This window comes from Lepus europaeus, chromosome 5 (assembly GCF_033115175.1).
Source record: "Lepus europaeus isolate LE1 chromosome 5, mLepTim1.pri, whole genome shotgun sequence".
In the NCBI taxonomy this organism is placed as follows: domain Eukaryota; kingdom Metazoa; phylum Chordata; class Mammalia; order Lagomorpha; family Leporidae; genus Lepus; species Lepus europaeus.
The window spans coordinates 29,637,701-29,660,463 of record NC_084831.1 but is presented as its reverse complement, the minus strand read 5'-3'; the positions used below and the strand labels follow the sequence as shown (position 1 = coordinate 29,660,463).

General features: G+C 51.9%; 1 protein-coding gene across 1 annotated transcript in view; it reads left to right on the top strand.

Annotated features, from left to right (window-relative positions):
- Positions 1 to 22,763, top strand: part of EPHA10 (EPH receptor A10) — a 42,384-nt gene that overhangs the window by 4,719 nt on the left and 14,902 nt on the right. The window contains exons 4-6 of the mRNA XM_062193268.1: positions 4,686 to 4,841; positions 5,239 to 5,589; positions 21,515 to 21,648. Of these exons, the coding sequence (XP_062049252.1) occupies positions 4,686 to 4,841; positions 5,239 to 5,589; positions 21,515 to 21,648 (641 nt within the window). The remainder of the gene's footprint in view (positions 1 to 4,685; positions 4,842 to 5,238; positions 5,590 to 21,514; positions 21,649 to 22,763) is intronic.

Here is a 22,763-nt window from a genome sequence, read left to right as displayed (position 1 = left end):
CGGGCCAGTGGGACTTGTTGAATTCTAGGAAGTGAACTCCTGGTCGCTGATGATATGCAAGTCAGAGGCTGGCAGGGGGTAGGAAGGGACTTGATTCTTGAGTTTGAGATTGGCAGGTGCACTGGACGGTTACTAAGATCTCACAGGACGCTTGAACTGGAGCCGCTGGAGGGAGCCTTGGTGTTGAGGGTTAGGCTAGGTTCTCTGGTCTGTGGGGGCGTTGGGAACAGATCTTTCCTCCCTCCTTGTCTGTGGCTTTGGAGACTCAGAGGAAGCACGTGGCTATGGATGTGTATGCTTCCTGTAGAGAGATCAGGTGACACATTTTCCAGTGCCAGTCTTTTTCTGGGTACCAGGGTGACAAATGAATCAGGATTGGTCCTCACTCTTGGGAAGCTCAGTCTAGACACAGAACATCTACAAATCACAGGCGAGTGAGATGTGTCATAACTGAGGGGGACCCAAAGAAGTGACGAGGAAGGGAGTCATCAACTCAATAGAAGCTGAGAGCAAGCCAGCTGCATTCTCACTGAGGGCTTATCACATGTGTCTATGCACGCCCCATCTCTTCCCTGGGAAACTGTTGTTCAGTAAGGGCTGCCGAAGCACAAACCCTCCCAAGCCCTCCAGATATGGCTGGGCTCCATCTCCATGCTCTAGCTGCAGCCTCTGTGCTGACCCCATGACATGCAGGGGTCTCCGTCTGCGTCTCCAGCTCTACCTTGGAGCTTCTTGAGCTCAGACACTGGGTCTTATAGTCTCAGTGGCCCCAGTGTCCATAACAACTATGGTAGGTGCTCAGTGCACATGTATGAGGGAACGAGTGGTTGCTGTAGCGTGTGATGTGCAGTGACAGGGAGCTAAGGAAGCGTGGAGAAGGACTAACCCAATGCTGGGGAGGAAGAGGCCTCCCCGAGAAGATGAGTTTCCACCAGGCAGCCGAGAGTGCTCTGAGCCTAGACCCTGTGTGCAGACGCACTGTGGCAGGGAGGACTCAGCCTGGTTGGGACACAGGAAGTCGGGGTGTGGTGCGGGGATGTGAGGAGTGAAGGGCTGGAGAGGAGCAGGGACACATCACACAGGGCCTTGAACACAGGGATAAAGAGCTTAGGCTCCATGCTTGAGGCCTTTGGGGAGGATTTGAAGCAGGGATCTGACATGTTCAGATTTGTATTTTCAAAAGACTCCTTGAGCTGCAGTTGCAAAGGCAGGATCGGAGAGGGAAGGATTAGAGGCCGGAAGACGAGAAAGGAAGAAGGTGCAACGGCCCAGGAGGAAGAGAGCAAGGTGTGAACTAAGGCAGTGGCAGGAACCACTGGGCGTGTGGCCGTGATGCAACACGGCCCCTGAGGACAGGGGCCAGGAGAAAGGAGGCCCCTTTGGCTGGGCTGGATGAGCAGAGAGAGCATTCACCGGGGCCCAGAACTCAGGGTGCGGTGTCACCGCGAACCCTGTGGAGGTGGGGAGAAAGTGGTTCTGGAGCCTAGCAACACAGAGAAGCTACTTGAAGCTGTGGGTGTGGCTGGGAGAGACCAGTGGGACTGAATGGGGCTGGAAGCCAGGGACCAACAGTGAAGACTCACAGAACAGCAGCGTTTAAGGAGCAGAGAAAACAGAGCAGAGGGCGTGGTGAGGGGTTAGAGGAGAGCTAGGAAGGCATAACATCATGACAGCAAGGGAGACAGAGACGCCCAGGAGAGAACAGCTCACAGCACAGGTGAGCAGGCCGGCAGGTGGAGGATGGAACATGTCCTTGTGGTGGCCCTGGTGAGTGATGGAAAGAGCAGGTGCCGAGGGTGGAGGGAGCAAGGAGGTGGCGAGCTGGAGTCAGGCAGTCCAGAGGACAGGTGTGAGGAGGAGGAGAGCACAAGAGGCAGAGAGAAGATTCTTCCTGCAGGAGGCCAAGACCTGTTCCTATGCCCTAGGGAAGGAGCCATGGGCTACCAGGTTGAGGGGGGCGTGGTCTGCCCCAGGGTGGGGGGAAGAACTATTTCATTATGGGTTGGAATTGCTGATGCATGTTGCTAATAAAAAGCAGGCCAACTTTTAGTCACTTTTATTATTTTTAAAAATATTCTACAGTCAGTGCCCTTATCCGCTGTGCCTGAAATAGGCCGCTTTTATAGCTCCGCCCCCTAGAGAGGAGCTAGAAAGAGTCAGCGGAGGCAGAGCAGCCCTGGGAACCAGCAGCAGAGATGACTGGATGATTGAGACAGTGTGGTCTTGAGGGCAGGGGTGGGGACCCAGAGTGGAGGTGCAGGTGCTGGCCCTACCTGGAGCTGGCTCCTGCCCTCCTGTGGGACTGCAGGGAGGGAGGAGGGGTTGGGTACAGGTGGAGGTGTTTGTTGATATGATGGCCAGATGTGGAGGGAGTCACCAACTGATGGCCTCTCTTCTCCCTGTGTGTGTGTGTGTGGGGGGACGTCCATAGAGCAAACTCTCTGTCTCTGTCTCTCTCTCTCTCTCTGACACACACACACACACACACACACTCGGGAACCCAATGCCACTTCTCAGTCGAGCCCAGCTCCTCTCCTTGGGCTTAGAGTAGACTGTCACCAGGTGTTGCCGCATTGCTCTGGCTTGCGGAGTAGGGAACTGGGGAGGCTATCAGGGAAAGCTTCACGAAGGAGGTGATTTTTGCTGTAGAGCTTGGAGAAGAATGGAAGTCAGCCAGGAGAAAAGGGGGCAGGGGAAGACCCAGAGGCGACAGAGGAAGAATTCCCTGTGGCCTGGGTAGGGGTCCTGGCAGTGGGGAGCTGTTGGGGGTTTAGGAAGGGAAGGGAAATGGTCCTTAGAAAGTTAAGGCCTTCCCAGCATCCTCTGCAGCAAAGTGCAGAGCCTGGAGGTAGACGGATGTGGGGAGGGGATGGAGCTGAGTTCTCCCTGTTTTTCCCTCTGAAACTTGCCCCCCAGCTCCTAGCCCCTAGGGGGATTCGGGAAGGAAGCAAGGTTTCCCCTGGGGGAGGACTCCAGGCACCAAACTGGCACCTTCACCTCTCTTTGGGACTGCCCCGGAGCCAAGCAGAGATGTTCTCTGAGCCGGGCACGGAGGCCCCGTGCAGGGCGGCACAAGGGGCACTGCAGAGAGGGGGGCTGCTGTGGGCAGCGAGCGAGGCGTTTTCCTGGTTCGCAAAGGCAGCAGTCTTCGTTAGGAAGTACGTGAGCAAAGACTGCGGCCCCGGCTAGGGCAGCTGCTGGGGACGGACTTGCGGGTGGGCAGTGAACATGAGGACCTCTGAAATTCTGACCTTGACCCTGAGGAAGGGAGGGAGGGGCTGGCAGTCGGAAATCCCCCTCAGAGGCTGCTCTTCAACACACGCCTCTTCTAAACAGAGCCTCTCCAAGCCTCTGATGGACCTCCCATGGCCACGGCTGTGGTCCCCGGTGCACGTGTTCCGGGGAGCTGCCAGCACCCCTCCCCCACTGCTGGGAGACCCTGCGGCCAGGTCACCTCTCCGCGCCCTCGCCCCCTCTGAGTTCAGGCCAGGGTTATCCCCATTCCTCTGAGGATTCCTGAGGCCAGAGAGGCAAGGAGGGGCCTTGTCCACACTGAGACCCAGGCCTCCCGAGCCCCAGGCTCGGTCTGGCACCAGGCTTTGTGCAGAAGGCGAGAGACTTTCTCAGGCTCCTGGGCTGCCGGGACCCTCTCGCTGGCACCCCAGCCCGGCGGCACCCCAGCCCAGCAGCACCCCAGCCCGGCGGCCCGTCTCCAGATGAACCTTCCGGGCGCTGGAAGCCCTCAGCAGTCACCTGCCTCCCCGGGAAGGTTGCTGAAGTCAGAGATTTTTGAAAGAGGGTGTTGAACTGTTTTCCCTGCAGGTCTGTGGGGGAGGAACAGTAATTCTTACAGTTCTTGTGTAAATGTAGTTGGTTGCTGGGCTAAGCGGTTTACAGGTTTTCTCTCTGTGAATCCTTCAGCAACGGTTTTGAGATAGGTATTTTGCATACGGCTCAGAGAGGTCAACCCACACACCCAAGGCCACACAGCAAAGCCATGGTGCAACCCAGGTTGAGACGTAAGCACTGTTAACCTGTTTCCTGGGTGGGACGGGGAAGGTGAGAGAAGCGACCTGAGTAGGTGTCCAGACTAGAACCACGGTGACTCACGGTCCAGAGAGCTGTCGCCTCTTCTCCCTCCACCCATCTCCACACCTGGCTGGCTCCACTTTCAGACTGGAACTGGGGCTGTGGGTTGGGGACCTACGACGCTGTATCCCTGAGTGACGGGGTGTTGGGAGGATGGGTTTTGACAGCAATGAGTATGTGTGTGGGGGGTGGGGGTTGGGGTGGGATGTGTGTGCCTGTGTCAGCCCCTGGGTCACACTGGCACACTTGCAAGCTGGGCTCATTTTCATCAGTGCAGAAGGGCTGGGGCTCAGGCTGGAATCCTAGCTGTGGGACACTGGGCAGCTCACTGAACCTCTCTGGGCCTTCATTTACTCATCTTACAAATGGGGATAAAGCACAGACCTCACAGGTGGCTGTGAGGATTAAATGAGCTGGGGGAAGTAAGACATGGTCCCTGGGCATTGACCAGGGGCCCGGGGATGCGGGCCAGGGGTCCCGCGGGAGGAATGGAGCCCCTGACTCTCTGCCATCACCCGAGTGGGGGCAGGCAGGAAAGGGCCGGGGGGGTGGGGAAGCTGTGGAGGAGCCCCCTCCTCACCCGTTCCTCCCGGCAGCCTGTCCCCCAGGGTTTTACAAGGTGTCCCCGCGGCGGCCGCTCTGCTCACCCTGCCCCGAGCACAGCCGGGCCCTGGAGAACGCCTCCACCTTCTGCGTGTGCCAGGACAGCTATGCGCGCTCGCCCACCGACCCGCCCTCGGCCTCCTGCACCCGTGAGTGCCCTCCTGGCTGCATGGTGCACGGTGGGGGGCCGTCGGGAAAGGCGCCAGGAGGGCAGGGGCCCTGCACTGCGGGGCCTGAGGGTGGACGAGGGGCCCGCGACCCTGAAGGCTGGGTTGGGGAGGGGACCCCAGGGCGGGCGAAGGGGACCGGGGCTGGGTTTGGAAGAACCAGGACGAGAGCGTCCAGACCGAGGGATAAGGCCGGGATTCTCGGGCGAGTGCACGCCCTCACTGCAGCCCACTGTCACCCTTCGTGCCTGGCCCCCGCGGCCCATCCCCGCCCCCTCGCTGACCTCCACCCGGACACCCCCCACTCTCCCATCCCGGCCCCCGCCGGCCGCTCCAACCACCCCCCAGCCCCGACCGCGCCCGCTCTGTGTCGCCGCAGGGCCGCCGTCGGCGCCGAGGGACCTGCAGTACAGCCTGAGCCGCTCGCCGCTGGCGCTGCGGCTGCGCTGGCTGCCGCCGGCCGACTCGGGCGGCCGCTCGGACGTCACGTACTCGCTGCTGTGCCTGCGCTGCGGCCGCGACGGCCCCGCGGGCGCGTGCGAGCCGTGCGGGCCGCGCGTGGCCTTCGTGCCGCGCCAGGCCGGACTGCGCGAGCGCGCGGCCACGCTGCTGCACCTGCGGCCCGGCGCGCGCTACACCGTGCGCGTGGCCGCGCTCAACGGCGTCTCGGGCCCAGCGGCCGCCGCGGGAGCCACCTACGCGCAGGTCACCGTCTCCACCGGGCCCGGGGGTAAGGCTGCCCTGCGCGCCAAGGTCGAGCGACACTGGCCCCTGCCGCGGCGCGTGCCCCCCACCAACCAGGCCAGCCCCGCCCACCCCACCGCAGCCACCCCACAGCCACCCTCACTGACCACAGGTGACCCTGGGGACGCCCGCCGAGGCCCAGCGTCCTGCCCAGCGCGCGGGCGACTCTGCCGCTGCCCCCCTATCTCCTGACCACCTCACAGAAAGCGTCCTTCGTCCCCAGGCAACCCCACAGACGGCCTCGCCTCTGATTTCCCAGAGAAAACAAGGCCGAGGGTCCCTTAAGCTTTTGCCCTCGGTCTTCAGAAATGTCCGCAGGAGGCCAAATCGCTGCCCCCGTTTCTGGCTCAGAAAGCGGGGTCCCACCGCGTGTCCCCTGCCTCCATCCCTCAGCGCCCTCCAGGGCCACCCTCTTTCCTGGCCCTGGAAAGGGGCGGGGACGCAGTAGGCTCCGTGGTTTGCGGAGTCTGGGACTGAGATGCACCAGTGAGACCTGCAACCTTTTCTGCTATACTACATTTTCCTTGCTCCTGGCGTGGACTTTCTCTCTTGGCTGGGGTACACTTCCTTTCTCTTTTTAAAAAAGATTTATTTATTTATTTATTTGAAAGTGAGAGTTACATAGAGCAGAGGCAGAGAGAGAGAAAGGTCTTCTATCCAATGGTTCACTCCCCAAATGGCTTCAGTGGCCAGAGCTGCACCGATCCAAAGCCAGGAGCCAAGAGCTTCTTCTGGGTTTCCCATGCGGGTGCAGGGGCCCAAGGACTTGGGCCATCTTCTACTGCTTTCCCAGGCCATAGCAGAGAGCTGGATTGAAAGTGGAGCGGCTGGGACTTGAACTGGTGCCCATATGGAATGCCAGCACTGCGGGCGGCGGCTTTACCCACCCCCATGCCACAGCGCCAGCCTCCCCCCCCCCACCCCGCCCCTGCCTCCCAGTGTACCTCTGGAGAACACCTCCAAGCCTTAGGTGGCATACCCGTTTTCCGCTCCTCAAATCTTCCCACTTCCTTTTTCACCATTTTTAGTTCCCAATCCATTTTTTTTCTCCGCCACCCAATTTGACTACTTTTCTGAAGCAACACTTCTGTTGTTCCCTATTGCAATATAACACGAGCTATTATTGCATTTGCATTTTTAAAAAGGAATGATTTATTTGAAAGGCAGCGTGAAAGAGAAAGAGAGCTCATCTTCTCATGCATTCACCCCCCAAATAGCGGCAACAGTCAGTTCTAGGCCAAACAAAAACCAGGAAGCCAGGAACTCCACATGGGTCTCCCGCACGAGTGACAGGAGCCCGAGCACTTGGGCCATCTTCCACTGCCTTCCTCGACACACTAGCCAGGAGCTGGGTCGAAAGCAGAGTGGCCAGGACTGGACCTGGTGCTCTGCCATGGGATGCCAGTACTGCAAGTGGTGGCTTAGCCTGGTGCACACAGCACCTGCCCCTACATTTACATTTTTAAGACCCATATAGAAAAAGAGGAAGACAGCAATCCCATTACACAGACGTAAACAGCGATTAATATCTTGGGGCCCACACCTTCGGGCTTTTTCTCCTGTCCGTGCCCATCCCAGCTTTCATCTGTCATTCCAGCAATCCTAACTGTTGTTTTGGTATTGATGGAGACTTCTTCTCTATCCATTTTATTAATAAAAATACTGAGCTGCCATGAGTGCTGCTCTGAGCTTGGCACTGTGCGATATGATTTCCTGCATTAATTTATTGAAATGGAACAGTGTTCATCCCCCAGATGATGACGCTGAGTTTGGAGAGGCCTAGGGCTGCTTGTCTTTGATCGCAGTCTGTCTGCCCCCAAAGATTTGTGCTGTAGCCTGCCGGAGACCATTACTTGCTTCTGCTTTTGGCTGAATTTTTTTTTATTTAAATCAGGAATGGACCTTAATTTTGTAAAATGCTGCTTAGACATTTTTCAAGATGATTACATGGTTTTTTTCCTTTGACCTGTCAGTATGATGGATTCTATTAATGGATTGTTCCATGTGAACTTGTTGCATTCCTGGACTCTGCCCCACTGGCTATGAGGAAATGCATATTATTCCTATAATAGTTTGCTGAATTCATTTGCTTATATTAGAAGATTGTTCCATCTGCATTTATAAGAGAGATTAGTCGAGTGTGTTTTGTGTTCCTTGTCAGAGTTTGGCACTGGGGTAATGCTGGCTTTGGAGAAGGCATTAGGGAGGCACTTCTTTCTCTGCTCTGGACCAGTTATATATACCTGCACAATTCTCTGTGAGGGAACACTAGTGGAAAAATGGAATTAGAACATAATTTTATTTTGGTACCCCCAAAAGGTGAAATCCCTGCTTAGTTTTCTCATAATATGCATTTTCCATGAACTTTTTTTTTTTTTTTGACAGGCAGAGTGGACAGTGAGAGAGAGAGAGACAGAGAGAAAGGTCTTCCTTTTGCCGTTGGTTCACCCTCCAATGGCCGCTGCGGCCGGCGCACCGCGCTAATCCGAAGGCAGGAGCCAGGTGCTTCTCCTGGTCTCCCATGGGGTGGGTGCAGGGCCCAAGCACTTGGGCCATCCTTCTCTGCCTTCCCGGGCCACAGCAGAGAGCTGGCCTGGAAGAGGGGCAACCGGGACAGAATCCAGTACTCCGACTGAGACTAGAACCCGGTGTGCCGGCGCCACAAGGTGGAGGATTAGCCTGTTGAGCCACGGCCCATGAACTTTTTAAATTTTCATTTTTAAAAGATTTGTTTATTTGAAAGGCAGAGTTACAGAGGAGGGGGAAGGGAGGGAGAGAGAGAGAGGAGAGAGATTGATTTTCCATCTGCTGGTTCGTTCCCCCAAATGGCTACAATGACCGGGGCTGGATCAAACCAAAACCAGGACCCAGGAGCTTCATCCAGGCCTCCCACATGGGTGCAGGGGCTTCAGGTACTTGGGCATCTTCTGCTGCTTTCCCAGGCCCATTAGTAGAGAGCTGGATTGCAAGTGGAGCAGCCAGGTTGCGAACAAGTGCCCACACGGGATGTAGCATCGCAGGTGGACGCTTATACTGCTATACCACAACACCAGCCCCTCCATGAACTTTTTGAATACCCTGATGTACATGAATTTTAGTTTTTTTGCACCAAAATAAAATTTTCTAATTCCACTTTCCAATGAATTTTAATTTTTTTTCATACTTTTAAGTTTTAGGTTCATTTGAAAGGCAGAGGGAGAGAGAGAGAGAAAGAATAATCTTCCATCCACTGGTTCATTCCCCAAATGGCAGCAACAGCCAGGGCTGGGCCAGGGTGAAACCAGGTCTCCCAGGTGGGTGGCAGGGACTCGAGTACTTGAGCCATCATCTGCTGCTTCCCAGACAGTCAGAGGGAGCTGTGTCTGAAGCAGAGTAGGTGGGACTCCAGCTGGCGCCCTGATATGACATGAGGGTGTCCCATGGGGTGGCTTAACCCACAGCACAACACTGGCCCCTCCACTAAGGTTTTAAGGTAACCTTGTATTCATTCCATGGAGGCATGAAAAACTGCCCGGGAAACTTCCTGGCCCCTGTATTTTCTTTGGTGATATTCTCAGTCTTTTTCTTTATTTCTTCTTGCATCAATTTTGATAAATTTGTGCTTTCCAGAAAAATCTTTGGTTATCTTTTTCTACGTTAGTGTTAGAAATCTGTGCTTAAAACTCTCCCCAGCACCCGGAGTTTCCGTGGCCTCTGTCTTCATGTCATTGCTCATGGGCTGTCGCTTCTTCCTTAGTCACCTTTTCCAGAAGTTGATTTTCTTGCTTATGGTAAAGAATCAGCTCTCGAACCTGTCAATTCCACGACTCTTTACTTCCATCACTTCTTTTGTGATTTTATCTGTGTTAATGCCACCCTCATGCTTTTCTGAAGTCTTTTTATAGATGGGTCCAGTGCTTATTTATTTCTGTTTTAATCTTTTTCTATCCTAGAACCAGGCAACATGGAATTCCATGGAATAGAATAAGATGGGCAGGACAGAGGGGCTGCTTTTAGAGACAGGGAAAGGCTGGGAAAAGCAGAAAACAAAAACCAGAAATCAGATTGGTTATTTCAGTCTTTCCTTGTCAGGCAAGGCCTGGGAGGCAGAACAGTGGGAGAGTAACCGATTGGCTGACGTCAGGCTACTTGGAGTTCCCTTTTTGTAAAGATTAGGGAATAAAAGACCAAAGCAGGGGGAGCGTCATCGTGAAGCCCAAGAACACTGGCCTTATCTCCTTCTCTCCTGATTCCTGGGAAGGGCAAATGATAACTTTGTTTCAATTTATCACATGGGTGACTCCATTTTTATTTTTAATCTGATCTATTGGAGCCTAGTATAAGAGTTTCACATAATTTAAATTTTTTAATAATTAATTTTTATTTGAAAGGCAGACACACACACACACATGCGCGCGCACACACACACAGTTTTCATCTGTAGGCTGAACTCCTCCAATGCCTGCAACAGCCAGGGCTGGGCCAGACTGAATCTAGATCTCCTACCGGGGTGGCTGGGACCCAAGTACTTGAACCAACACCTGTTGCCTCCCAGGGTGTGCAATAGCAGGAATATGGGATCTGGAGCAGAACTGGGACTTGAACCCAGGCTCTGCAGGATGGGATGTGAGTGTCCCAAGTGACATCTTAATCCCTGAACCAATCACTGAACCATACACCTGCCCCAGCCTCCTATAATTTCTTTAAAAAAAAAAAAAACAATGAATTTTCTTCTGAGTATAGCTTTGGTCACATCCAGTACTTTTTAAAAAATTTATGTATTTACTTGAGAGGCAGAGTTGCAGACAGAGACAGAGACAGAGAGAGAGAGAGAGAGAGAGATCTTCCATCCACTGTTCACTCCCCAAATGGCTGCAACAGCTAAAGTTGGGCTGATCTGAAGCCAGGAGCCAGGAGCTTCTTCCAGGTCTCCCAAGCAGGTGCAAGGGCCCAAGCACTTGGACCATCTTCTACTGCCTTCCCAGGCCATTGGCAGGGGGCTGGATCAGAAGAGGAGCAGCCAGGACTTGCCCATATGGGTGCCGGTGCTGCAGGTAGATGCTTAATCCCCTGCGTCACAGCTCTGGCCCTATACAGTATGTTTTTAACATGATAGTGCATTGTTGGTATTGTAGGTTTTGCATGCTGTAACATTTACCCCTTTAAAGTATACATTTTGCTTGTAGTTGTGAAAACTGCTTGTGAGCAATTTATTTGTGTGTACATTTACATGGTTTGCAATCAGCACTATCTAATTCTATAATATTTTCATCACCCCGAAAAGAAACCCATTAAATGGTCACTCCCATTCCCTTTACCTGCTGCAGTCCCAGTAACACAAAGCTATTCTGTGTTTCTGTGAATTTGCCAATTCTGGGCATTTCAATACTTGGAATTATGCACCTTGTGAAATTCTCATATCCTGCGTTTTCACTTAGCCTAATGTTTTCAAGGTTCACCCATGTTGTAGTATGCATGAGGACATCATTCCATTTTAGGGCTGAGTAATAATCCACTGTAGGAACCTACTACAATTTTATTTATCCGCTCATCCTTTGGTGGACATTGGGCTGTTTCTGCATGTTGGTTAGTATGAGAAATGCTACTGGAACATCGACGTCTAACTTTTTGTGTGAACATGTGTTTTCAGTTCTCTTGGGTATATGCCTGGAAGTGGAATTGCTAAGTCATGTGGTATTACGAACCAAATCACATCCTTCTAAAATTCATTTGTCGACCCCCGATAGCAAAGTATGATGGTGTTTGGAGATAATGCCTTTAAGGTGAAATGAGATTATACAGGTGGGCTTTAATCCAATAGGACTGGCGTCCTTATAAGAAAAGGAAGGGACAGCACAGCGCCCTGCCTCTCTATCTACCTGCACACAGAAATGCCTGTGTGAAGAGACAGGAGGGGGTGGCGGCTGCAAGTCAGGCACAGAGCCCTCAGCAGAATGCAGATCTGTGGCCTGTTAATCTAGGACTTCCAGAAGTGGGAAAACCCATGTTTGTGGTTTTGTAATATAATTAAATTTTTAAAAAATGTATTGGGAAGTGGGAGAGACAGAAAGGAGGGGAAACAGAGAGAGAGAAAGAGAGAGAGAAAGAGAGAGACGGAGATCTTTCATCCACTGGCTGCCTCCCCAAATGCCCACAACAGCCAGGGCTGGGCCAGGCTAAAGCCAGGGACCAAGAACTCTATCCAGGTTTCCCACTTGGGTGGCAGCAACTCAGTCACTTGAGACATCACCCCAAGACATCATTTGTGTCCTGGGATGTGCATTAGCAGGAATTCGGGGTTGGGAGCAGAGCCAGGCACTCTGATGTGGGACGCCGGTGTCCTGAGTGGCATCTCAATTGCTGCCCCAAATGCCCACTCCCAGGTGATGAGGTCTCTGGAGGGACTACTTTCCTTCGTGGGAATTGCCACGTTGTCCTCCACAGCAGCAGCACTGTTTTGCATTCCGGTTTTCGCCATCTCTCACCAACACCTGGTGTTGTTTCTTTCTGATCATGGCCTTCCGTGGTGGATGTGAAGTGGTGGTTCCTTGTGGTATTGATCTGCCTTTACCTGCTGATTGATGATGTTGACGTCTTTTCCTGTGCCTGCTTTTCTTTGGGTCACTAAGCTATATGAACACAGATGTGGATGTGTTCTGGGTTCTAGATGCCTGTATTGGTTCTAGACACCTATATAGGTCTGCTGAGAAAACGGGTCTCCTGGAATAAATGTGGTGTTTCCACAGCCCTGGGAGCTGGGAGTGCAAGAGTGAGGTGTTGGCAGGGCTGTGTTCTCTCTGGTCGTCCTAGGGGGTACTCCTTCCTTGTCCTTCCAGTCTATGGTGTTTGCCAGCCATATCGCTATTGCAAACACCTGGGAAGGGTTACATGGGAAGGAGGGGGTTCGTTTTGGCTCACAGTTTTGGAGGTTCACAGTCCAAGATCCAGACAGCGAGGGTTTGATGAGGGCCTCAGATGGTAGAGATGGGAAGGCAGCAGAGAGAGACAAGGAGCATGCTTATGCTTTTCTTGGGAGGCCAGGGTGCTCTCCCCTAAAAGCCTAATTCATGTAAATCCATGCAAATCACTTCCCAGTGCCCCACCTTCAGACATCATAATTGGATTAAGTCCCATCCTTAATCTATTAGCAAGACTCTGGGGGTCAAGCCCTAAACATGTGGGCCTGGGGGGGGGTCAAGAAGAGAGGGGAAGGGGAACAGCCAAGCTATCACCCGAACCCTAACCCCAGTAATCCTTGGTATTCCTTGGCTTGTGGGCACACCACATGGCCATCTTCTCCCCTGTGTGACTGTCTTCCCTCTGTGTGTCTGTCTCTGTGTCCACATGTCCCCTGTTCATAAGGACACCGAGGTTAGGACCCACCTGAATGACCTCAAGTCCCTGTTTCCAAATGAGGTTGCCTTCTGGTCTACGAGGGCTCCAGACAACACAGCTTTTTGCAAGATGCAATTCAAACCCATGTAAGCCTTACCTGGGTTTCAAATATTTTCTCCCACTCTGTGGGTTGTCTTTCAATTTCTTGAGAGTGTCGTTGAATCACGTAAGCTTTTGATTCTGATGAGGTCCTAACATCGCCTAACCCAAGGTCGTGAAGATTCAGACTTTTGTTTTCTTCCAGCTTTGTACTTTCGACTCTCATTATTTTCGAAGCTGTGTTTTCATTTCCAGATGAAGAGCTTTTATTTGTTTATGTTTCTGATTTTACTGCTTCACGGTTAAAGAAAGGCATTTGTATAACTTTCACTCTTTTCTTGGTAACTATTGAGGCTTTCTTTGTGGTATGAGACAGTAAGCATTTTAACTATTGCACAGCTTCTTTAGAACAATGTGTTTTATTTGTGGTTCTTTCTTTCTCGCTACACATGCACACAATTAACTATGATATTCAATTCTATTTCTGTAGTTTCTACTTGATGGTCCAAAGACAGCGAGGCTTACAGTTCCCATTCTCTTGTGATTTTGTTAAAACTCCTTGTATTTGCCATGAATTTTCTTTTAGATACTTCAATTTTGCTGATACACTTTTAGTTTCTCACATTCTCCGTTAAAAATTAAAAACAAATTATTTGAGAGCCAGAGCTAGAGAGGGAGAGAGAGACAGAGAGACACAGCTTCCATCTGCTGGATTAGGCCACAAATGCCAAAGCCAGCAGTGGGAGAGGGTGACGGAGCTGGAGTTGGGAGCTGAATCCAGGTCTCCCACACAGTGACTGGAGCCATCACTGCCGCCTCCCAGGGCTACAAGAGCGGGAAGCTGGAGTCAGGAGCTGGAGCTGGGAATTGAGCTTAGGTCCTTTGATGTGGGTCTCAACCTCCAGGCCGTGCTGGCCCCACCTTCTGTCTTCTTACCTCATCTCTTCTTGTTCCTGTTTGTTCTCCTCCTGCCGTCCTTGTGTAGCTTTCTCCACCTATTGGGTAGAGGCCATGTTTTCTTTCTTTCTTACTTCCCTCCTTCCTTTCTTTCAAGATTTTTTTATTTATTTAAAAGTCAGAGTTACACAGAGAGCGAAGGAGAGGCAGATAGAGAGAGAGAGAGGTCTTCCATCTCCTGTTTCACTCCCCAAATGGCCACAACAGCTGGAGCTGTGCCGATCTGAAGCCAGGAGCCTCTTTCAGGTCTCCTAACATGGATGCAGGGGCCCAAGGACTTGGGCCATCTTCTACTGCTTTCCCAGGCCATAGCAGAGAAGTAGATGGGAAGTGGAGCAGCCGGGACTTGAACTGGTGCCCATATGGGATGCCAGCACTGCAGGCAGCGTCTTTACCCGCTATGCCACAGCGCTGGCCCCCATGTTTTCTTTCTTCTCCTGGAAGGCTCCAAACAGACATCTTACAGGTTCCTCTGGCAGTCTTGCTCAATTACTTTTCAAGGTACACTCCTCCTGAGGTTTCAGAATAACGTTCTGAAATGTTCTTTCATGTGCCCAATTTCTTGATATTTTCTCTACACTCACACTTGAACAATGAGATAGCCGGTGTTTGCCCAAAACCAAGATGTGTGAGTTGCCCTTTGCATCGGTTGTGAGGCTTTCAGCTGCAGGTTGAAATAAATCTCAGTGCATCTGACCTCCACGGCAATGATTTCTGAGCTCACACATGAAGACCACAGTGAGCGCCGGGCCATCCAGCGCTCAAGAGGCCCTCAGCGATCCAGTTCTTTCTGTCTTTGCTCTTCTGCCATTCCCATCACAGAGGCTGCTGCCTCTTGGTGGCAAGTTGGCTGCAGCAGCTCTAGACTCACACCCTTACCATCCCTAGGCAAAGAAAAGAGCTACTGCTTCCTTGTAGGTTGTTTCTCTTTCTTTTTTTTAAAGATTAATTTTATTTATTTGAAAGACAGAGTTACAGAGAGAGAAGAGGTCTTCCATCCTCTGGTTCACTCCCCAGAAGGCCGCAACGGCTGGAGCTGCACCGATCTGAAGCCAGGAGCCAGGAGCTTCTTCTGGGTCTCCCACGTGGGTGCAGAGCCCAAGCCCTTGGGTCATCTTCTGCTGCTTTCCCAGGTGCATTAGCAGAAGGATGAATTGGAAATGGAGCAACCAGGTCTCGACTGGTGCCCATTTGGGATGTTGGCCTCACAGGTGGTGGTTTTACCAGCTATGCCACAACATTGGCTCCAGCTAACTTACTTCTTTTATTGAGCAAAACAGGCTTATAAACCCAACATTAAACCAATCATTGGCAAAGGGAAGGAGAGCCCAGAAAAGAACCAGAATTTAGGGGCTGGCTCTGTGGCACAGCAGGTTAATCCACAGCCACAGCACGGGCATCCCATATGGGCACTGGTTCGAGTCCCGGCTGCTCCACTTCCAACCCGGGTCCCTGCTAATGCACTTGGAAGGGCAGCAAAGGATGGCCCAAGTGCTTGGGTCTCTGCCACTCACATGGGAGACCTGGAGGAAGCTCCTGGCTTCAGCCTAGCCCAGCCGTGGTCATTTGGCCATCTGGGGAGTGAACCTGAGGATGGAAGATTCTCTCTCTCTCTCTCTCTCTCTCTCTCTTTCTCTCTAACTCTGCCTTTCAAATAAATAAACGTTTCAAAAAAGAAAGAACCAGAATTTACTGGAGTCATGTCTGGGTAACAGCCGACCCTGAATAAAAAGCTAGACTCGGCCAGCAGGAGAGAGAGGCATGGCTGTTGACCAGGCTTCCCTTACTGTCTGTGACATTCTTGGCCCTATTTGAGCACTGGCTGAATTTCATCACAAATCCACAGCCGGGGAGCAGGTGGTAAGGCTCAGTTTTTAGTTTCATTCCCAGATTTTATCAGACTTTCATCTCTGTGTCTCTGTGGGGCTCAGATGGAACTATCTCCCCTCTATGTCCTGGCCATCTGATGCTTTTCAACAAATGTGCTTAAAAAAAATGGCATTCAGAGCCTCTTCCCATCTCTACCAGGGTCTACATCTATAAGGGACCATGCCACTGCCCGGGGAGACTCTTCAGCAGCCCCACCCAGGTCTTGTCTGAATTTAGGCTGCGAAGCTCTCCTGGGGGCGAGGGGGGAGTACTTTTCCTCCAGAGCAGCTGGACAGGAGAGTGATGGCTGCCAGGGTCCCGTTGGCAAAGACCGGGTTGTTTTCTTTCTTTCTTTCTTTCTTTTTTTTTTTAAGGGTCAGACACTAGGGGGAAAGGAGAAAGGATTTTTCAAGTTATTTTTAGGCTGGGAGGCATGCCACGCTGTGGGCAGCCTAGCCTGGGCTTCACTACAATCACAGTTTTCGATCCAGCCCCACTGGCTGCAGCGTTGCTAAAAGCAGCCGCTCACTGCCCAGCCTCAATCAGGCAAGCGGCTGCTGGGAGGAGTTGATGGGGCTGTCAGGGGCTTTCAACGCTTGCTGGAGCTTTAGGTTTTAATGGGAATTTCAGAGCGTGTTGAGGTGGGGCTGCCAGACAGATGCCGCTTAGAACCGCAGCCACCTTCACACCCATGCCAAAGAGGAGGTCACGTGTCCTTTGTCCCCACCTGCCTGAAGCCACGGCACAGCTCCCCGTTGTTGGGGCCGGCAGGTGTTTCCCATCATCCTACCCCGGTCTTCTCAGCTTGGTTCCCTGGTGATCACTGGCTGCTGTCAGGACGTGTGTGGGGCTCCTTTCCGGGAGGGCAGGGAGGGGCCCTCCTTGCCCCGGGTTCCTTCTCCCTCTCTGTCTCCCCGTGCTTCCTCTCCTGCACCGCTCTTGGCAGAGCTGCAAGCTCATTTTCTGCAAGCTCCTCTCCTCTCTGTGTGTTTGCCCCGGCTCTGGGGTCTCCACTCGCGCCCCAACACGTGTCTGAGCTGTGGAGCTGCCTTTCTGACATTCGCTCATGGGAACCCCCAGGCTCAACGTGCCCAGTCCAGGTCGTGACCTTTCCTCTCAGTAACCCCAGGCGTCCTCACCTGTGAGTACGTGGGTGTGTGTGCTTTAGTGTGTGTGAGTATATATGTGTGTGTGGGTGTGCATATGTATGTGAGTGTATGAGTGTGTGAATGTATAATGTGTGTGTATATAAGTGTATGTGCATGAGTGTGAGTGTTGTGTGTGTATCCAGGTGTGTGTGAGTGTTGTGAGTGCATGTTTATGGGTGTGTGAGTATATGTGGCTGTGTGAGGTTAGTGTGTGAGTGTATGATGTGTGTGGGTGTACGTGAGTATATATAAATGTATGTGCATGAGAGTGTGTGTATACGAGTGTGTGTGAGTGTTGTGAGTGTGTGTTTATGGGTGTGTGTGAGTGTATGTGAGTATGTGATTGAGGTTTGTGAGTGTGTGAGTGTATGATGTGAGTGTATGTGAGTATATATAAGTGTATGTGCATGAGTGTGAGTGTTGTGTGTATATGAGTGTGTGTTGTGAGTGCGTTTGTGGATGTGTGAGTGTGAGTATTTGTGAGTGTATGATTGAGGTTTGAGTGAGTGTATGATGTGTGTAAGTGTATATGAATGTATGTAAGTGTGACTGAGAGTTGTGACTATGTGTGTTGTTTGTATGTGTGTGAATGTGTGTGTGTAAGCATGTGACAGTGTGAATGTGAGAGTTGCAAGCAAGTGCGTCCGTGTGAGTGTGAGAGTACGTGTGAATGTGGATGCTGGGTGAGTGTGAGGATGTGTGTCTGCGTGTGGAGTGTGTGAGGGCGCTGCCGTGCACCTGACGTTCCCTGACTGACTGCCCCACCGCCGCAGGGATCACTGAACTGCTCCGGGCTGCTGGCGGCCGGGCACGGGAAGCTGCGGTAGATGGGAGGGGTGCGGGGTGGTAATGAGCGCGCACGATGTCGACGCCCCTCAGAGCTGCCCCCTCCTGCCCAAGGGCAGCTCACCGAGCAGGAAGCTTCCCTTCGCTTTCCGTTCCCCCCTGCTGCTGCGTGGCCGTCATGGGCTGCTGGCTCCGTGAGCTGGGCGCCTGTGGAGTCTGCGTGGAAGTGGGACCGTGCCGTGTTTGTGTCTGTGACTGGCTTATTGCACTCAGCATATTGTCCTCCAGCTTCCTGTGGGACCGAGTGATGTGCCACGCGTGTCTGACTTCTTGTGGATCCATTCGCCGCCTCGTGGGCACTGGGCTGCTTCCACCTCTCGGTTACTGTGACCGCTGCTGTAATGGATGGGGCCTGCACTGTCTCTCAAGACCTGCTGCCAATTCTTTTACAAGTGGTAGTGTTGGATTGTATGGTCATTCTATGTTTGATGTCAGAAAAACTGATTTTTTTTTATTTGAAAGGAGAGAGAGAGAGAGAGCGAGAGAGAGAATATGAATCTCCTATTTATTGGTTCACTCTCCAAATGCCTGCAACAGCCACCAGCGCTGAGCCAGTTGGAAGCTAGGACCTGAGCATTCAGTGTGGACTCCCGCTGGGTGGCAGCGCCCTGACTCCTTGCACCATCCCCTGCTGGCTCCCACGTATGCACTGGAGGAAGCTGAGCTGGGGTTGGAGTCAGGACTCAGACCCAGACACTCCACTGTGACACGCGGATGTCCCACGTGGCATCCCAAGTACTACATCCAATGCCTGCCTCTACTGTCAGTTTTTTTTTTTTTGAAGGGAGTTCATACTGTTTTTCATAGTGACTGCACTGCTTTATATTCCTTCTGACAGTGCACAATGTCTCCAATGTCCTGTCCTCTTTGCCAACACTTGCAAACACTTATTTTATCTTTTTTAAGGATTTATTTATTATGTATTTATTTGAAAGGGAGAGTGACAGAAGGAGAGACAAGAAGAGATCTTCCATCAGCTGGTTCACTCCCTCAAATGACCACAAAGGCTGGAGCTGGTCCTGGCCCAAGTCAGGAGCCTGGAACTCCATCTGGGTCTCTCACGTGGGTGCAGGGGCCCAAGCACTGGGGTCATCTTCCACTGCTTTCCCAGGCATATTAGCAGGGAGCTGGATTGGAAGTGGAGCAGCTGGGACTTGAACCTGAACTCATATAGGATGACAGCAGCTTAACCTGTTACTCCACCACACCAGACCCCTATTTATTTTTTTTATAGTGATTATCCTAAAGGGTATGAGCTCATTGTGGCTTCGAGTTGTGTTTTCCTGATGATTAGTGTTGTTAAGTATCTTTTCATATGCTTGTTGGCTAATTGTGTATCCTCTTTTTGAGAAATGTCTATTTGTCTCCTTTGTCCATTTAAAACTTTAAAAATTATTGATTTGGGGGCCAGTGCTGTGGCAAAGTGAGTAAAGCTGCCAGCTGGCAGCACTGGCATTGCGTATGGGCGCCAGTTTGAGAGCTACTGCTCCACTTCCTGTCCAGCTCCATGTTAATGTGCCTGGGAAAGTAGTAGAAGATGGCCCAAGTCCTTGGGCCCCTGTACCCACGTGGGAGACCCAGAAGAAGCTCCTGACTTCTGGCTTTGAACTGGCCCAGATCTGCGACTGCAGCTATTTGGGGAGTGAACCAGTGGATGGAAGATCTCTTTCTTTGTCTCTCTTCTCTCTCCATGCAACTTTGCCTTTCAAATAAATACATAAATAAATCTTTTTAAAAAACATTTATTTTATCTGTTTGAGAGTGAGAGAGAACTCTCCCATCTGCTGGATCACTCCCCATATGTTCTCAGAAGCTGGGGCTGGGCCAGGCTGAAACTAGGAGCCAGGAGCCCGGAACTCTGGTGGGTCGCCCTGGGTGGCAGGAACTCTATCACTTGAGCCATCACCTGCCGCCTCCTGGGGTCTATGTTAACAGGAAGCTGGAGTCAGAAGCCAAAGCCAGGGATGGAATCCAGGTGTTCCAGTGTAAGACGTGGGTGTCTTAATGGCTAGACCAAATGCCTGCCCATTTTCAATTGAGTTACTTGGGTTTTTTGTTGTTGAGTTGTAGGAGTTCTTGATATACTCCAGATATTAACTCCTTAAATATTTGGGGGGTAAATATTTTCTCCTATCCTGTACCTTGCCTTTCCACCATGCTTATTGTTTCCTTTGCTGTGCTAAAGTTGTTAAGTTTGACGGAGTCCCATTTGTCTATTTTTGGTTTTGTTGCCAGTGCTTTGGGTGGCACATTCAAGAAACCATCACCAAATCCAACAGCACGAATCGTTCCCTCTGTTTTCTTCTAGGGGTTGTGCAATCCCAGGTCTGCTGTCTAGGTCTTTAATGCATTTTGGATTTGATTTTTGTGTGTGGCATAAAGGGAGGGTCCAAGTCCATCCTTTTGCACATGGTGATGCAGCTCTCTCAGCGCCACTTGGCGAAGAGGCTGTTGTCCCACGTCGCATAGCTGTGGGACCCTGGCGGAAGTTCATGGGTCACACTTGTGAGGACTTCTGACTTGGCTGTCCTGTGCCCTTGGTCTCTGTCTCTACCATACAGCTCTGGTTACTGTAGCTTTCCGGTTGTGCTCACCAGTCATGGTGCTTTGAGAATCCATATGAACTGTAGGATTTTTTTTTTTTTTTTTACTTCTGCACGGAATGCCATTGGGATTGTGATAGACATCGCTCTGAATTTACAGAGTGCTTTTGATAACATGGTTATTTAACAATATGAGGCATCCTACGCCAGGAACACAGCATGTCTTTCAATTTATTTGTATTTTCTGTAATTTCTTTCAGCAGTCTTTTCTAGTTTCAGAATACAAGTCTTTTGCCTCTTTGGTTAAGTTTATTTCTAAGTATTTTGTTCTTTTTGATGCTATTGTAAATGGGATTGTTTTCTTTCAGTTTTCTTAATTTCCTTTTCATTGGTAATGTATAGACTCATAAGTGATTTCTGTGCATTGGTTTTGTATCCTGCAACTTTACTGTGTTTATTAGTTCCAAAGGTGTTTTTTTTTTTTTTTTAATGGGACTTATTAGGGTTTTCTACAGCTAAGATCCCATCATCTGTGAGCAGAGTTGAATGCTCTGCCTCCTTTCATTTCTTTTTCTGTTCTCACTGCTCTGGCAGGGTACTTCCTGTACACTTCTTCCTGTACTAGCAGTAGAAGTGGCAAGAGTGGGCATCCCTGCCTGTGTCCCGATCTTGGAGACAAGCTACCAGCCTTTCGCCACCGACTCTGACATCCACTGCGGGCTGTTCATGTATGGCCTGTATTATTTTGAGGATAAATTCCTTCTGTTTCCAGCTTGTTGAGCGTATTTCCACATTGACCAGACCGTGAGGATAGTTAAGTCACTGGCCTCCTGTCCCCAACTCATAGAAAACGTAGACGCAGCCCGGGGGGCAAGAACCAGCAGCCACTGTGAAGGCAGCTGGGGTGCAAGCCACACCTGGCTTGGCGCTCTCCCCGCTAGGAGGCAAGACGTGGGCAGAAGAGGCTCTCACTGACCCCGCCCCAGGCCACGCCCTGGTGACCGCAGCCCCGCCCACTCGGCCTTAACCCTGCCCCCCACCCCGCTGCCCTGCGCGTGCAGCTCCCGGCTGATCCCCCCCTCCCCGACCCTCCGCAGTTTGTCCCGGTGAAGAACCCCACATTCTCTACTTTCAGCACCCTGGGAGGAGGATGAGATCCGCAGGGAGCGAGTGGAGCCCCAGAGCGTTTCCCTGTCGTGGCGGGAGCCCATCCCTGCGGGAGCCCCAGGGGCCAACGGCACGGAGTATGAGATCCGCTACTACGAGAAGGTTAGTGGAGTGTGGGGCTGCCAGGAGCCGTCCCTTCCCCAAGCCCTCCTGCCAGCAGACGCCCTTCTTCCTGCTTCCCAGGCGTGCCCGCCAGTCCCCCTCCCACAGGTGCACTCTAGCCTCTCCCCCTCCCATCTGCATCTTCACCCCCCACCCCCGGCTTACAGTTGACCAAGACCTGTCTTGGGGGGGCTGGGTCAGATCCCGCATCTGAACCTTACCCCTACCCTTTGCACAGCCCTTCTCAGGAACCAGAACACAGAAACACCACACTGCTTCCCATTTTACCAAAGTGTGGGGCCGTGGAGCCTATTGCTAGGTGGCGTGGGTGCTGGCAAGTGTTAACACCCAGATCTCCCAAGCGTTCAAGTTATTATTAGTCCTATGGATGCAAAGGGTGTGCCCTGGCATGCCATTTGCAATGATATTAAGTAACTGCAGTACTTTCAACTGTGAACTGCAGGTGGCTGATTGATTCCCACAGAATACTTACCCTGGTTTTTGCTAACCCCTTGAAGTCATTGTCAGCCTATGGTTGCAGCTAAGCCTTGGTTTGACAAATGAACCCATGATGCTCTTCTCCTCTAAATGTGATACATAGCCTCCTGTAGAGCTTTTCCTGATGCAAGTGACATTCCCGTATGTGGGTCCTCTTTCAGTGTCAACCCTCCCTGTGTCACAAATACAGGCAGCCCCCAGTGACAGGGAGGTCTGCTTTGTTGCATTAGGTAACTTTTTTCCCCCAAGCAGTTGAACACAATTATTTTAATTGTCTAAAGTGAAATCTCCGTTCAGAGTTCCGGCTAACTTTCTAACTCCCGGAGGTCTGTTCAGGGCTGTGATTGTTAGGAGGGGATACAGGGACAAGGAGGGAGTCCGCAGTCCCTGTGGGGTGGGTCACCTGGGTGCCCAGAGGATGCAGGCTGGGGGTGCCACTGGCTGAGATGGAGAACCACTGACTACGAAGAGCAGGCGTGGGGCGAGGGGGTGGGCCTGGTTTTGCCCATGCAGCATTCACGGGACTCACGACACCCTGGTGGAAGATGGTCTGAAGCCAGGGAGAGGCCTGGGATGCCGAGGGAAAGAGCTGAGGGCTTTGAGGGTGGAAATGGAGC